This window comes from Crassostrea angulata, unplaced genomic scaffold (assembly GCF_025612915.1).
Source record: "Crassostrea angulata isolate pt1a10 unplaced genomic scaffold, ASM2561291v2 HiC_scaffold_118, whole genome shotgun sequence".
Classification (NCBI taxonomy): domain Eukaryota; kingdom Metazoa; phylum Mollusca; class Bivalvia; order Ostreida; family Ostreidae; genus Magallana; species Magallana angulata.
In genome coordinates, this window is record NW_026441673.1 from 223297 (window position 1) to 238304 (window position 15008).

The 15008-nt window shown below is 33.6% G+C and overlaps 1 protein-coding gene across 1 annotated transcript; it reads left to right on the forward strand.

Annotated features, from left to right (window-relative positions):
- The first annotated feature begins 748 nt into the window (after positions 1–748).
- Positions 749–14390, forward strand: LOC128169317 (uncharacterized). Its single transcript, XM_052835477.1, has 13 exons — positions 749–934; positions 6596–6814; positions 7024–7275; positions 7483–7623; positions 7926–8150; positions 8232–8486; positions 8577–8648; positions 9075–9302; positions 10396–10653; positions 10840–10971; positions 12460–12698; positions 13854–14021; positions 14193–14390. Exons 2-13 carry the CDS (start codon positions 6598–6600, stop codon positions 14226–14228), a joined length of 2223 nt encoding a protein of 740 aa, XP_052691437.1. The 5' UTR covers positions 749–934; positions 6596–6597; the 3' UTR covers positions 14229–14390.
- Positions 14391–15008: the final 618 nt, after the last annotated feature.

The following is a 15008-nucleotide window of genomic DNA, read 5'->3' on the forward strand; positions in this document are numbered from 1 at the left end:
AATTGTTATTTATTTTTCCATAGAATACAGTCACCGTGTTTGGTCTCATAATAAGTTTCTTAGGAGTTCTTACAATAGTTGAGATGTGTAAATCTTCTTTAAGTTCCGCGTATACTTTGCCATTAATACGCATGAGTCCAAGATCAAAGTATAAACAAACATTGTTTTTCTTGAGCCAATCACGACCGAGAATCATGTTTCGGTTGAGTCCCTTTGTCACATAAAGTTTGTGGTCTAAAGTTAACCCTGAAATCTTAAAGGAAATATTTACATACCCTATCGCAATTAAAGAATTGCCATTTGCTGCTTGTAAAGAGGGTATATCATTATTAAACAACTTGGGGCGGGGAAATAGATTTTCATACATTTTTTTACTAATAAGAGATACGGCTGCACCTGTATCTACCAAAGCTCTAAATTTATTTTTACCTACTTTTAATAAACAGCTACTGGGGTTGTAAGTAAAATTAATTTCATATGTAGGTCTTTGTTTAAAGTTCTTTCTTCGGGCTTCAACGAAGGAAGAACGTCTTAGTTTTCCTGTTTTTGTTTGTCAAAATAAGAACGCGATTTGAAATTTTGAGACGATCCCCTATTTACTTGGTCGCCAGATTTATATGTTCGGCCTTGACGATTTGAAGGTCTGCCCCGATTTTGCTGCGCTCTTTGATACATATGCGAGCCCCAACAATCTGCACGCACATGACCTACTTTACCATAATTCCAACATTCCACAGGCGAACGGGGTTTCTGCTCTACATTATGGACGGCTTTGTTTTGACTGGGTCGTTTATTTATTTGAGGACAGGACCTGACTTGGGGTTTATTTTGAGTACAAAATCGAGCCCTATGACCCGTCTGTTTGCATTTAAAACACCTACTATTACGCGCATGGTCAATTACCATTGGTTCTACATGCCTTGTTTCTACTGAGGTAAGATTATCTGCTCTATCCTTTAATAAGGTAAGAGAAGTATCAAAATTTGAAAGAGTTCGTCTGTTGTCATTACTTTGTACAATTTCTGTCATATTTGACCCTCTTATCGCTAGCCTCTGTCTCAGATTTTGTTCTCGCATTGCTATTTGAATTGCGGATTCTAAGTCTTTAGGGTTTTCTCGCAAAATTTTCATTCTGAGATAGTCGAATGTCAACCCGTCACAAAAGATATCTACTAACTGTTGTTGTATCAAAGGATCTTTTAGTCTGTCATTACTGTAGGCGTCTTCCGCGATTTGTAATAGCCTCTCGGCGAACAACTGAACACTTTCATTTGAATTTTGTCGAGTCTTACGCATTACTGCTAAGGCGTGTTGGGGGTCTGTTACTTCTGCAAATCTATTTTAAGGGATTCCTTAAGATCGTTCCAAGATGGGATTTCTTCAGACGCATCTGTTTCATCTAAATACCTTTTAATATAATCCCCCACTGAACCCTTACTCGTTATGTATGCAAGCATGGGGATCTCATGACCTTGTTTCCCAGACATAACACTGTACTTTTCAACTTCCTTTATCCACTTTTTAAATTTTTGAGCATCTCCCTCAAAAGGAGTTATCACAGAAGATAGGGGCACTGAGAGTGCGGCTGTTATAGCTTTAACTTGACCAATGAAAAAATCTTTATCATTATCCTGATCTGGGACTCGGTGTCGAGGTTCACGAGTTTCATACGGCCTAGCATCATGATATGTTTCAAAAGTATTTTGTTTTATTTGCTCTTTTTCTGGGGACTTTTGATCTGTTTCTTGCCCTTTATATTCTTTGTTCTGACCCAACCCCGCGAATTGTTTTTCTAATTGCTCCATTTGATTTTTAAATTCTTTTTTATCAAACCCATCACCTGTCGCCATATTGGTTGCTTAGACAAAGTTGTTTACTTCGAGATAGCTATATGAGACAAATAGAAATGGTTCTTACCTTATTCGATATTGAACTTCGCTCAGTCCTGGTCACTGGCACCAAGAAAGTTCATGTAAGCCTTCCGTCTTACGGATCCAATTGAGGGTCAGCTCAAACTTAGTGATGACAAGTCCAGTATTTCTTTCTCAAGCGGTTTTATTAAGCGTGATCGTATAGTTACAATTACATCAGCTAATAGCAGCCCAAATCAGGAGTCTCATAATCTATCTCAATAAGCGGAATCTATCTATATGTGGGATCTATCTCTCTCCTCAACATCATTTTACATGGGTATATATATAACATTTTACTTATGATGAACAGTTTTGACTAGTTCGGCCCATTTACGACGATCATGAGTGAACATTCAGTGTTCAAAATTAAGATTAATAGTTTATTCCTAAATAAAGTAACAAAACCGTCAAAACTGCCAATCAAAGAGTCTGGATGCAGGATTTGAGTCTCCGAGTCCTGGGTCTCGGAGTCCCCCACCTAGTATGAGGCATCACTTACTCACAATACGTTCATTCATACGCGGCATAAAAGGTTACAAAGGTTAATGTATAGAATCACAATACATGAGTCAATATAGAGTACTAGAGCTATCGTTGCAGACACAGAATCGCCAAATATGTCACTTGTTGTTAAACTCTCAATTTGGATATTATTATGCCCGTATTATGCATATTCATTCATAATAACATCATTTAGGAATACTACGCATTGCTACCAGAGTCACAGAGTTCATTCTGTTGATTATCATTAATACCATTCAGTGTGCAGTATTTAGGTACACATAAATATCATAGTGACCATTATGTAATACTAGCAATTCAAGGTCATAGCATGGCTATCTGTTTACACAGAGTCCGGCCCATACTCCATTTTGACACTAACGCTGATCCTCTTCTTGCACATTCATTTGCAATTTGCTGTGCTGACCATTGCGGATGAGAAGCAGCAATTTGTGCAGCCTGTCTGTTGTCATTCACGTCAATAATTTTCATCCTGCCAGATCCCGGGCACCGTATCTCGGACTTCCCTTCACGAAATCTTTTCAAATTGTCATACACTGTAATCCTTGGTATGTTTGTTGTTTCACACAGTTTTTGTGCTGAGGTGATTCCGCTTTTATAAGGATTAAGAAAACGTTTTCTGTTGTCAATTTCTGACACCACTGAAGCCCGGAAACTTATCGTCTAGTGTCGACAATTTTTTTATTTCTTTGAAAAACCAAGATAGTTCACTTGACTTGCATACTATAATAAAGCGACATATCTGCCTCCCAAAACTATATGCTCTTCTCAAAGTTACTCTTAAGTGAGATAGATGTGTGCTATTGGGAATTTTATTTATTGCTAATTGTATGAAAATTGATAAAAAAAAAACCCTTTTATTGCAGTTGTGTAGTACGAGGTTGTAATGCAACTGCATTTACTTACGAGGTTAGCTACATCCGATGGAATACTAATTTTAGTAGAACAATACCCAGTATATTAAAATACAAGATTAATAGTTTCCAGAACTATAATAACATGCATGTGTACATTAAGGTTGCACCCTCATTTGCATGGTTGTAGGTAAGGGGGTCAAGGTGTATTGCTGTACATATAGTAAAATGCTAAACAATCTGGGTGTTTCTTGTTACATCATATGCATGCATTTTATTTAAAGCATGTAATTTCTTTTGAAAAAAATCACATCGACAAATGAATAGGGTTAGTTTATTAGCTACATTCTCAGATTACGATCCCACACCTTTAATGGGAAGATCATAAGAAGTCTTATTGCTTAACAATTGACCACTGTAGTGAAAACACCCTTCCAACTGTTACTCAATTTCATAAATTTTGATGACCTGGAGCTCTGAGCTGTGTGAGCTGAAGCGACGAAAGATTTTCGGTCGCACGTGGCGACTGAATTAACAGAGACTGACAGAATAAACAAACGGGTGGGAAAGTGAAACACGATAAGGAGAAAATGCTATACATAATAAGTCATCAAAAATAATTTTCGTCAGATCTGGAAATGTTTTCGCCAATTTAAAAAAAAAATCCAGTGCGAGCACTTAGCAGCGGGCAGGAGGAGGGTGAGGGGGCGCAGCAATAAGTTCGTTTTCACAATAAAACGAACGACCATGTAGAAAAACTACAGACATGATTAATATGTGACCGATAGAATCTAATCTAAAGTTGCTAAAAACCTCATGTGGATTTTCTTTAAAATAATCGTCGAATGTCTCAATTCAGGACATTCTTTTTTCGTGTCAGCACCCACTGCAAACATGTAACATGAAAATTTGATTATGATTTAATTTGATTTTTAACGCTATGTAGTGCAGCCGTGGCTGATCTCCTCGGCGAAGGATAAATTTCCTTAAGGTACACGCTACACAGCACAGAACCCAGGCATATTTGAAAATTTTGCAGTATAATGACTAAACTCTATCAAAGAGAAATTCTTTATTTTTAACTTAAAACCCACAATTGATCTATGTTTGATATTGCTATAGACTAAGAATGACATTGCTTTTATTAATTAAGTGAACAATTTCTTAATTGACACCCTATTGTTTAATCCATTTACTTTTATGTGAAATCAAACCTAAAACAATTCTTGAGTTCGCAGCTAAATAAACTCATATATGGGAGACGCAACTCTCGTGTATTAGATAACCGCTGACCGCCAGGAAGTCGAGCCGCGACCATAATAACCAATTTTCTCGGCCGCGGGTGAGGGATAGATTACGTAATGGTACACACACACAGCTCTGACTCAAGGTAGATTTAAAATGCATGCAGTTAATTACTACAATGCAAATCATAGATTTTTTTAAAACCGTATTTTGTGTTTTACTAGAAAAGAAAAATAATGTTTTGTTTTCCGATTCCCGTTTTTAAGGATTGTCCACTATAAGAACTTAACACCAGTGACTTAAACTCCTAAAACTCCAGCCCTTTTTATTGGTGTAAAATGAAAGCCCTTGATATTCTGCACAACGTTTATTCTACTTGTCTTGACAAGATATTCTTCGTTTAAAAGATACAAAGGAAAACATGTCTAATTTTTGCACTTTTTGAATCCTGTTTTTTTTTTTTTTACCCATAAATTCTTCTAAAAAAACGTAATCCAAAAACAAAAACCGATGTGCACAACGACAATGTCTCTGTTATTCAATTCGTTGGATTCACATTCCTTGCAATCAAAGTCTTGGAACCTTTGTCTGGAAACCAAATCCAATTTTCTAAAAAATTTTAAAAGGGTAACTCGTTAACGGAAAAGGATTTTTAAAATTTATGAATTGATTAAGATAGTGTTGTTTAATGTCTATTAGTTGAACATTTGAGCAAAAACCGTTCAGAAATGGGCACGATATGAAGGTTCGAAGTTCACGTCTAGGAAGAAAAAAAGATAGGAATGCGTATCGTATTCTCATTTGAAAGAAGAATAATCGTTTACTCTAAAACGGGGCATGGGTAAGCTTGACCGCTTTCATTCAGCATGTTGCTCTTGCTAATATGATTAAAATTATGTGTCAAAACACAATAAATGCTTGATATAGGCTGATTATAAAATTATGCAAATCTAACTCGACCAACAAAGGATTGAATGAACTACGGAGATTGTTACTAAACGTAATTAACGACGAAAGAGGTAATGAATGTTTTTCTATATAAAAAAAAAATCAATGTTCTTCTATTAAAAAAAATTTTGAAATTCACATTGTTTTACAAGAACTACTTGTCGTTGTTTTCAGAATAAATCATGGCGTTTCGTAAGAAAGGTTACAAAACGAATAAACCGCACGATCACGCACGAACACGCACGGTAAAAAACGCAAACCAATTTCCCTGATACACACACGATCCCGCACGTTACACGATAATGTATTCAAATGATCCCAACTTTTAAAAAGGCATCCAGTCATAACTGCCATTAATGGGCGACAGCAGTGTAATAAAATAAAGGAATAATGATGTAAATCGGGAAATAAGTTGTTTATTCACATACGCACAAATGATATGCACTTCTGTTTGATGAGAACATAGTTTGTGAAAGATGGGTGTACTCGTAGGAGTCAAAATAAATAGACTTTGTGACACGACATCTGATAGAACTATACAGGGAACAACACTGTTTAGGTAGGATCGATTTATAGAACGAGATTCTCCTAACAGAGCAATGGTGATGGTGTTCAACACTATTTCATTCACTTTGGTCACTCTTATGTGTGTTTACTTTACTGTGGAAGGTTGTAAGTACATATATTATATGTTTTTGTTCAAACCAATATGTAAATTGTATTTTTAGCAGGATGAGAACGCAAATTAGAGATTTTTATACATTTCAGTTATATTTTAAAATTCACCGTTATCTAGAGGAAATATATTGATTGCTTTTGAAATTTCCTTTGTGTCAAATATTAATACACGATTAAAAAAACCCAAAACAAATCTATGGATATTGAATGGGTTTATGTTATTTGAGAAAAAAGAAGTGAAGTTAAATTATCAAAAAAAAAACCAGTAGGAAAAGTAATATGAATGAGTTAACAATTGTTACCTTAAAAGGGCCAATACTAACCAGTGGGCAAATAATTGGTATTTCAGAATGTTTTTAACGATTAAAAAGTAAATGCGGCAATAAATACTGGCACTTTAACAAATCCTAAAGACTGCTTTATGATCCGATATAGACATGAATCTGGCATGTGAGAAAGATACCTGGCAGACTTCAGAGAAGTACCCCTCCTCTAAAGCTGTAGACGGATTGTGTGGAAATCTATCAGAAAGCGGAGGCCAGTGTGCGGTGTCTTTGGAGTCGAACGCCGATGTCACTTGGCTAGTGGACCTCGGTACAATTCAGAGTATTCATAAAATAGTCATACATTATAGAACCGATGAAATGCCATTTGGTGAGTGGATTAAAAATTACTCTGAAATCGTAGAAAAATCGAATAAATAACTATTAGAATTCGTAGTAACTTTCGTGGCATTCAAAATGCTCCAATGTACCCAGATTCAGAAAATGTATCATCTAAATTTCTGCTTATGCGATCTCTACCCTGGTAGAAATTTTTTAATCATGTTTTTGTTTCTCTCTCCAATTCTTCTTCTGTTTTAGCAAACAGTGATTTGGCAGGCACCTTTCTTGGATTTTCTGTCTATGTGTCGAATACAACAGTCAAGGAGGACGGGTACCTGTGTTATCACGACACGACGTATACACCGTCAACTATTCCGTCAAGTCTGACCATAGAATGCACCATGCCAGGTCGATATGTGATCTATTTTAACACCAGAGAAGGCAATCTGTCCACAAAATCTGGCTATTCTACAAAGGCACAAATAAATCTATGCGAAGTGGAGGTGTATGGTATAAACTACTATATAGAATAATAGTTTATTACAATTCATGCTTATTCTTCTTCAAAAATGTTTAAATTACATTATATTTTATATCTCTTATTTAAAATATCAGTAATGCAGGGCAGTACGTCATAGACTGATAGGGTGACATGTTTAACAAGCGTTTTATAATGGTTATGACTTTTACTACCAGCCTTGCTTTCCTTTTAACAAGGTTGTCCTCTAGGGTTCTATGGTGTGCATTGCTCAAAGACTTGTCCAGTTAACTGTCACCATTGCAGCATTGTGTCTGGAGAATGTCTTGGAGACTGTCGGCCTGGTTTTTCCGGACAATTCTGTGATAATTATGAAAGAAGTATGTACAATTTAAAATGACACGGTAGAATTTCATTAAACAAATCATGAAATATTATACATGTTTCAGACAAACCGAAACCACTCTTAATAAAAAAAAATGATAATATTATCTGGTCATGATCCACATACTATCGGTTAAAAGGTAAGTCATTATTTTTTTCATTCGAAAAAAAGGATTATTTTTTCAATAAAAAAGTTAAAAAGTGTTTTTCTTTCTAAAATGACTCAAATTGATTTTGTTCACATTTTAGATAGATTAAATTTATTTATTTATTTTCTTTAAATTATTTCTTTGCGCAGTTAATATGGCATTGCATCGCCCGACTTTTCAACTGCATACACTTTTTGACGGACAACCAAGTTCCAGACTCGTTGATGGTAAAAAAAGTGATCTTAATATACTCAGCAGTCAGTGCACTTCTACTCAAGATGGCCAGTCGTTTGTAATGTGGAGGGTAGATTTAGAAAATTACCGTCGCATTGAACGCATTGTTATCTACTCAAGAACGGATAATAAAAAATGGGGTGAGATACATTTGATAGATAAATGATCAAAATGCACTATTGGTGTACTTATTCATAATAAGAAATGCATTGATATTTTAGATGTCAACAATGGGTTTACAAGAAGACTTTTAGGGTTTTCAGTTGCCGTTTCGAATACGACTGATTACAATCATGGCGTTATTTGTTATCATGAGAGAAAATACAACAAGTATACGATACCTTCCATTGTGGATTTTTTCTGCTCTGCTGTTGGTCGATATGTAATATTTTACAATGAGAGACGCCCAGGAATCAGCTACCCAGAAGATTACAGTCAATACGCCTTTGTTGACCTCTGTGAAATAGAAGTTTATGGTACTTGAAATTTAGTATGAAGAAAAAAATAACGTATAATCATTCAGCAGTTAAGTGGAACATATAACAATTACAAGCTTTTATTCAAAGGTTGTCCAATACCCCAGTATGGATTTGAACAACCAGCCTGCACACTTCCTTGTGCTGCCTTGTGTAAATATGGTAAAACTTATTCCTGCTCTACTTGATAAGTTTGATAATATAAAATTTAACAAAAACGTTACGTTGCAGATATGAAATTTAAAATTTTGTGCGGACAAAACAAATTGCACCACTCGATCTCTAAGGCGAGATTGCATTTTGTTAATCTGCATATTAGTGTCTTCATATTTTATTATCATCATGAAAAAAGTGTTTTTCTGACAAAAAAAGGGGATGAAATGTGAAAAAAAAACCATTACAGCGTAAAGTTAAAACTTTGACCATAAAATTCTTTCAAACAAAATATTTTTTTTTCGGAATATACAGAGTCTCTAGTATTTCAATTGTTACAACAAGCTATAAAAGATTAAATATTATTATTTTTATTTTAATTATTATTATTATTATTATTATTATTATTATTATTATTATTTTTATTTATTTTAGATATGGAAAATCTGAGTTACAGGAAACAAACTTGGCTGTCATCACCATTCAGCCCTTTTATGGCTGCCGATAAAGCAGTTGATGGACGATATACGTCACGCCATTACTCAAGTGGACAGTGTGCAATATCAAAACCATCAACACAAATAACATGGTGGGTTAATTTGGGAAAGATACACAGGATCGAACTCGTCGTAATCTATTTCAGGACCGATAACGTACAATGGGGTATGGTAAACGGAATCTGGTAACATTAAATGATAAAGTTTTGTAAAAAGAAAGTGTAAGAAGACCAATTGGTTTCTAACAAAGTTTAAAAAAGATTATTTCAAAAAAGAAATTATTTTGAATTATCTTCCCTGCATGAAATTAAGAAATATTGTCAGACTGATTTAGCCTTATTTTTTTATTCAAATTGACCTTTGTCCTTTATGCCCTTTTGAAATTAACCAATGTAAAACGTTTGATGTCAAGTAGTCCGATGTCTCTACAATGCTTTGTTTAAAAGTTGTGTTTTAAACAAAATTGAAAAATGTTAAGGATCAATGACTACATAATGGAGACATCAGGTGATTTTCTTAGTAATATATTGTAATATTTTTAAACTAAATTAAAAACATAGGTTAAAGTTTCAAGTCTTTACCTCTAACGATTTGAATGGAGTGGTAATAGCAAAATACATTTGGATTCACTAATTCAGATTTTCATATTATCTTGACCATTGGTCGTTATGTTATTTTAACTGGCTAATAAAGACACTTCAATCCCAAGCGGTCTAATGTCTCTGCGACCTGTGGTAAAAAAAAGTTGCAAATGTTTCTTCAATAATCTAGAGAACCTTCATGAAAAATAAATGCTAGAAGGAAACCTCGAGCTTTTTCAGTTTAAATAGATTGGAGAACAATCTAAGTGAACCTTATACAACAGTTAAAGTTTAAAGTCTTTGTCGCTTATGGTTTTAGAAGAGCAGCGATATCAAGCATTTCAATCACAATACCTGGGAGACAAAGGGTCAGTTGGTGCTTAAACTCTTTGTTTGCCAATTAGGTAGAGAAAAGAAATTATTAGATTCATCGAATAATGAAAACTCTTCCCCGAGAAAAATATGGAAGAAAACGAGAATAAGAAAATAAAATCAATGATTTTTCACCCTAGGATAAGAAGAAGTAATTATTACAATTTCATTCTGATAATATTTTGGTCATTTGTATTTAGTATTCATCGATGTTTGTCCCTTTTTGAAAGCATTTAAAAGATATTAGCTTTTCGTCCGTTTAAGAATTCAACGAACATCAAAACCATGTTTCTGTGTTTGTTAAAGGAATAAACAATGGCTATACGGCAGTTTTCCTAGGATTTTCCTTGTACATTTCGAACTCTACTAATCGTCTTGACGGAATCCTATGTCACCACGATACAAATTACACAAGAGAAACCATTCCTGATCACGTGACTATTGATTGTCCTTATCATGGACAATATGTCATTTTTTACAATGAACGTCTGCCCGGAGTTACCTACCCTTCCGGGTATTCAAACTTGGCTTATGGTGACCTGTGTGAAGTTGAGGTCTATGGTGGCAAGTCTTTTTTTATTTATTTTTTTCAATTTGTTTTAAGTATTGAGCGTAGAATGTGATGTCTGTAATTTACCTTTTCTGGCAATGAACAGTTTGTCTCATGGGTGGCTGGTGTTTTTAATAATGTTGCGAAAGAAAGTTTATAGTAAAATGTCTTGGTTTATAATGCAGTTTTATTCAATGAAGGTTGTCCCAGTCCTGTGGGTAAAAATCCTCAGTGTTCGAGACCTTGTCCCTGGAATTGTGAACAATGCTACCGTGACACGGGGCTGTGTGCCAAATGTTGGCCTGGATTTCGAGGTCATGCTTGCGAATTGCGTAAGTTAATATGGCATATTATATATACTACATTTAAAATATCTTGTTCTTTTGGGGCATTTTGAATCGAATAGTTGATAAGTTGTTATTCTTATTTCGTTTCTTTTTTGGATATTATAGACTCCGCCTTTAAATTCTGTACATTTTTCTTTAACTAAGAAATTATTTTTTGAGTACCACTAGGTAATCAAATATATCGGTTGAGCTGATATCAAATAAGGTCCAAAGGGTTTTGGAGTAGATTTGCACGTAGCTCGACTGTATTCTAAGATCTTTGCATCAGTTTAAGGTTGACTCCTTGTTAGTTTTATTAATATTTTGTTTTTAATATTCACTAAATGAGCGATAACAAGCTTAAATAGTCATTTATGAAATGTACTTAACTTTAAGTTACAAAATCGAATGTTAGTGTTGTTACATACTTGAGTAATGTAACGTTATATATCAGTACTTTTATCTCCAGGCCAACTAAACGGAACGAAAAATGTTTAAAACAAGGTAATAAAAATGCGTTCATAATATATTTGTCTGTATTCATTTTTCTATTATCCACATTCAGTCATAAGAGTAGGACTATTTAAGACTTTTAATGTTAAATAACATGTTATTGACTAGCGTAAAACAATATATTTTGACCATAACTTATTCCAGAGTCGGTGTTTTGATGTGCTATAGAATAGTGAGTTAATTATTCTTTTTATCAGTGAACAGGAATCATGCTAAAATGTTTTCATCTGATGCAGTGAACAGAAATACAGGCTTCAGGTTTCGAATTCAAGTTTTTAAATACATACTGATTAAAATAATCAATACAAGTTTTCAATTAAGATTTGTTAAATAAAGGCTGATCAGTAAATTAGTTTTAAGTATTTAATCATGGATGCCTTATTCATTATTTTCAAAATCACCAAACTTCTCTTTGTCAATAGGGCATCGACAACGGAGGTAATCAAATGGTGCAATCATTCTTTTCCTCTCCATAGTCAGACTCAGAAACATATTAAAATGTTGATATATCTGATACACCTTAAATCAGAATATTTACATATATGCGTGGGTCATTTAGATCAACACATAGTTTTGTTTATACTAAATCGAGTCCAGCATTATTTCGATCATTGAGCAGACGAAATCACATGTCAAAGTTGTCTTTAATACAAAAATGGGGGGGGGGGGGTGAAATTCGCGTATATCTGAGCACTTGCGGTAAAATATTTTAGACTAGTGGATATTTAGGGGTTGTCGATAAAACAATTTGCAAGAAAAAATATAGTCTTCAATCTTGATTTATTTATGCTAAGGCCGCATCAGCTGTGTGTGTTTATCACCTTTGCGGTATTAGATCTTGTCCTTTTGGTAGTTTGAATATTTGCCATAAGGATCACACTATTCCAACTATACTATAATTTGTCAAGTATAGCTCCAATGATTTCTCCAAATTAAAAACAACGACGTTCTTTCCTAAGATCAAATATTTAATTATTACAGCTTGCCAAGCTATAGGTAACGTTACAACGTCATCCAGTGTTATTTACAATGGACCTATATACCAGGCGCTGTTGTCTTCCAATGGACTTTATTATCCGGGCACTGAACGAGGATATGCATATATAAATATGACTTTATCTGAGAAGTCGACAAACATTGTTGGTCTGTCCTTCACCCTTCATCAGGCATCCAACGTGATGGTTACCTTACTGGATAACAAACAATCTGTTATCAAGAAAGTGAGTATTGTTATAAATTAATTGTGATAACGAAAAAAAGTGATGTAATTGCAAATATTATATTTTTACGTTAATTGCGTGTATCTTGTTCTGCCTCGCGCAACGTTAAAAGTATTATGAGCGGTATTGTGCATTTTTTGCCCTTAAAACTAACGTTTTATAAAAAGCTTTAAAATAAGGTGGAAGATAGTCATAATCATATTGAAAAAAGTGTTAAAAGTTATCACCACATTGACATCGTAATGAAGAAATGACGTTGTAAAGACTATCTTTTTTGATAAATTAATGTTTTGTAGCAAAATATATGTGTTTTCCGATGGTTTTTTGACTGAGAAACATCGAGCGCAGGCTTGCTCAAGCACTATTTTTAGTATAATTTTCTGAAGAAAAACTTCGCACTAGAGCAGATGTGCGCCGTATATTTCCGAATGCAAAATGTAAAGCAAATGAGAATATTTTCATTTGTTTGCAAATTTGAGGGAGTTAGGTCACTTGGATGACGTCATAGATACACAGCCAATGAGCAATGATGACTAAAATTAAGATTAAAGTGTTAGGCGTTCACTGAACAATGAGTTTTGAAGATTTGATTTTTATACGATACTATTCAGAAACTAGTTTAAACTGGGGCAGATATTTGGCCATTCTTTTTTGTTAGACGATTATATATGTTAACGGAAGTTAGTACATGTAAAACAATAATAATTGATATTGTTCAATATCCAGAAAAATGTAGTAATATATATATTCTTGCATATATAATTCCTTATAGGAATATATAGAATTTCGAAAACGTTCAAAGCTGTGTGAACTTTTTAATGACGTCACAATGAACATACAGCAGGCTTAACGCTTTTCGCTTGGAATTATTGTACACATAAGAACACAGATTTTTTTTTACAATCTTTAACAGCTTGAATCTTTCAAATTTAAGTATATGTAATCAATAGCAATGTTTTAAAAGATTACCGGGATATGAGTGTGGTTGGTATATGATCAAATCTTTTGCGAATCCTTTCGGTCTTCACAAAATTAAATCAGGTGACCAACCAAGTTCATAAAACCGTGAACTTTTTAAATTGCTGTCAATGTTTTAATTGTCCATACATAGAGCAACCTTAAAATCATGAATTAGTTATTCGTGCATTTTTGCAGTATTTCGAACACTCCTCAGACAATCAGAAATGGAATGTAAAAGTAATTAACAGCGTGACCTCCCAGGTTCATTCCATCAGTGTAGCGGTGGTGTATAAGCACCAGTTTACTATCTCAAGTATGAGGCTTCCTCTGCGAAAATGCAAAAATGAAGATATATCATCTGAGGTATGCTATAAATAAAAATATAACTTAATTGTGATGGTATTTTTGGGGAAAAATTATTGCATATTATTAAACTCCTTAATAAATCAAATCGATAAAGTAAAATGATAAATGTGATAGAAAAACTTTAAAAAATGAAACGTTTACAACAAAACTTTGTTCTCTTTATTTCAGGCACAGAAGAATGATGATGTATTTAAATACCTCTAAAGATTCATTTTAATGGATTTTTTTAGTGTAAAAATTTTAACAAAACGTAATTCTCTTTTTCACGTGTTTGATTGGAACTCATTTTTGTGTATTTCGAAAAACAATGCTATCTTATGATATGAACAATATTAAACATTGCACTTATACGCAAGTTTTTCTTTTTTATTGTTTGTGCCAAAATTAATACATAGAGTTTACGTAAAGCACGAACTACTAGGTTTTTTTTAGAGAAATATGTACCAATAAACATATAACTATGAATATGTATTAATTATAAAGACAAATCATGAATTTAATTGAATAAGAAAAAACGTGTTTGTTTCTGAATGGTGATATCAGTTGATGAAACAATGATTTAGCTCTGTTAGTGTCGCTATTGGTTAAATGAATTTTCATAATCAATAACATGAATTTTCATAAATAATAACATGAATTTTATTATTTATTATTGATCTGACATGATATTTTATTTATCAATAAAATAAGAGATTTTTATGATAAGAGTCATTGGGAAAAACCTATTTGGTATAGAGATATCGTTTGAAAGGAAAGAAAATATGGATAAATAGAAATCAATTAATTTATTACTTTTTATTTTAATAATTTCTTCAAAAAAATCAGAGAGCTAAAAGGCTATCGCTTAATGCTAGTTCTAAGCAGACATGCTATCAAATTGTTATTAATGATACTAGACTTTGACCCGTGTGTGCACGGGTTCACATTGCTTATGCTATCGGACATTTACGAAATAGATACATCGACACACCGTAATATGTTGAA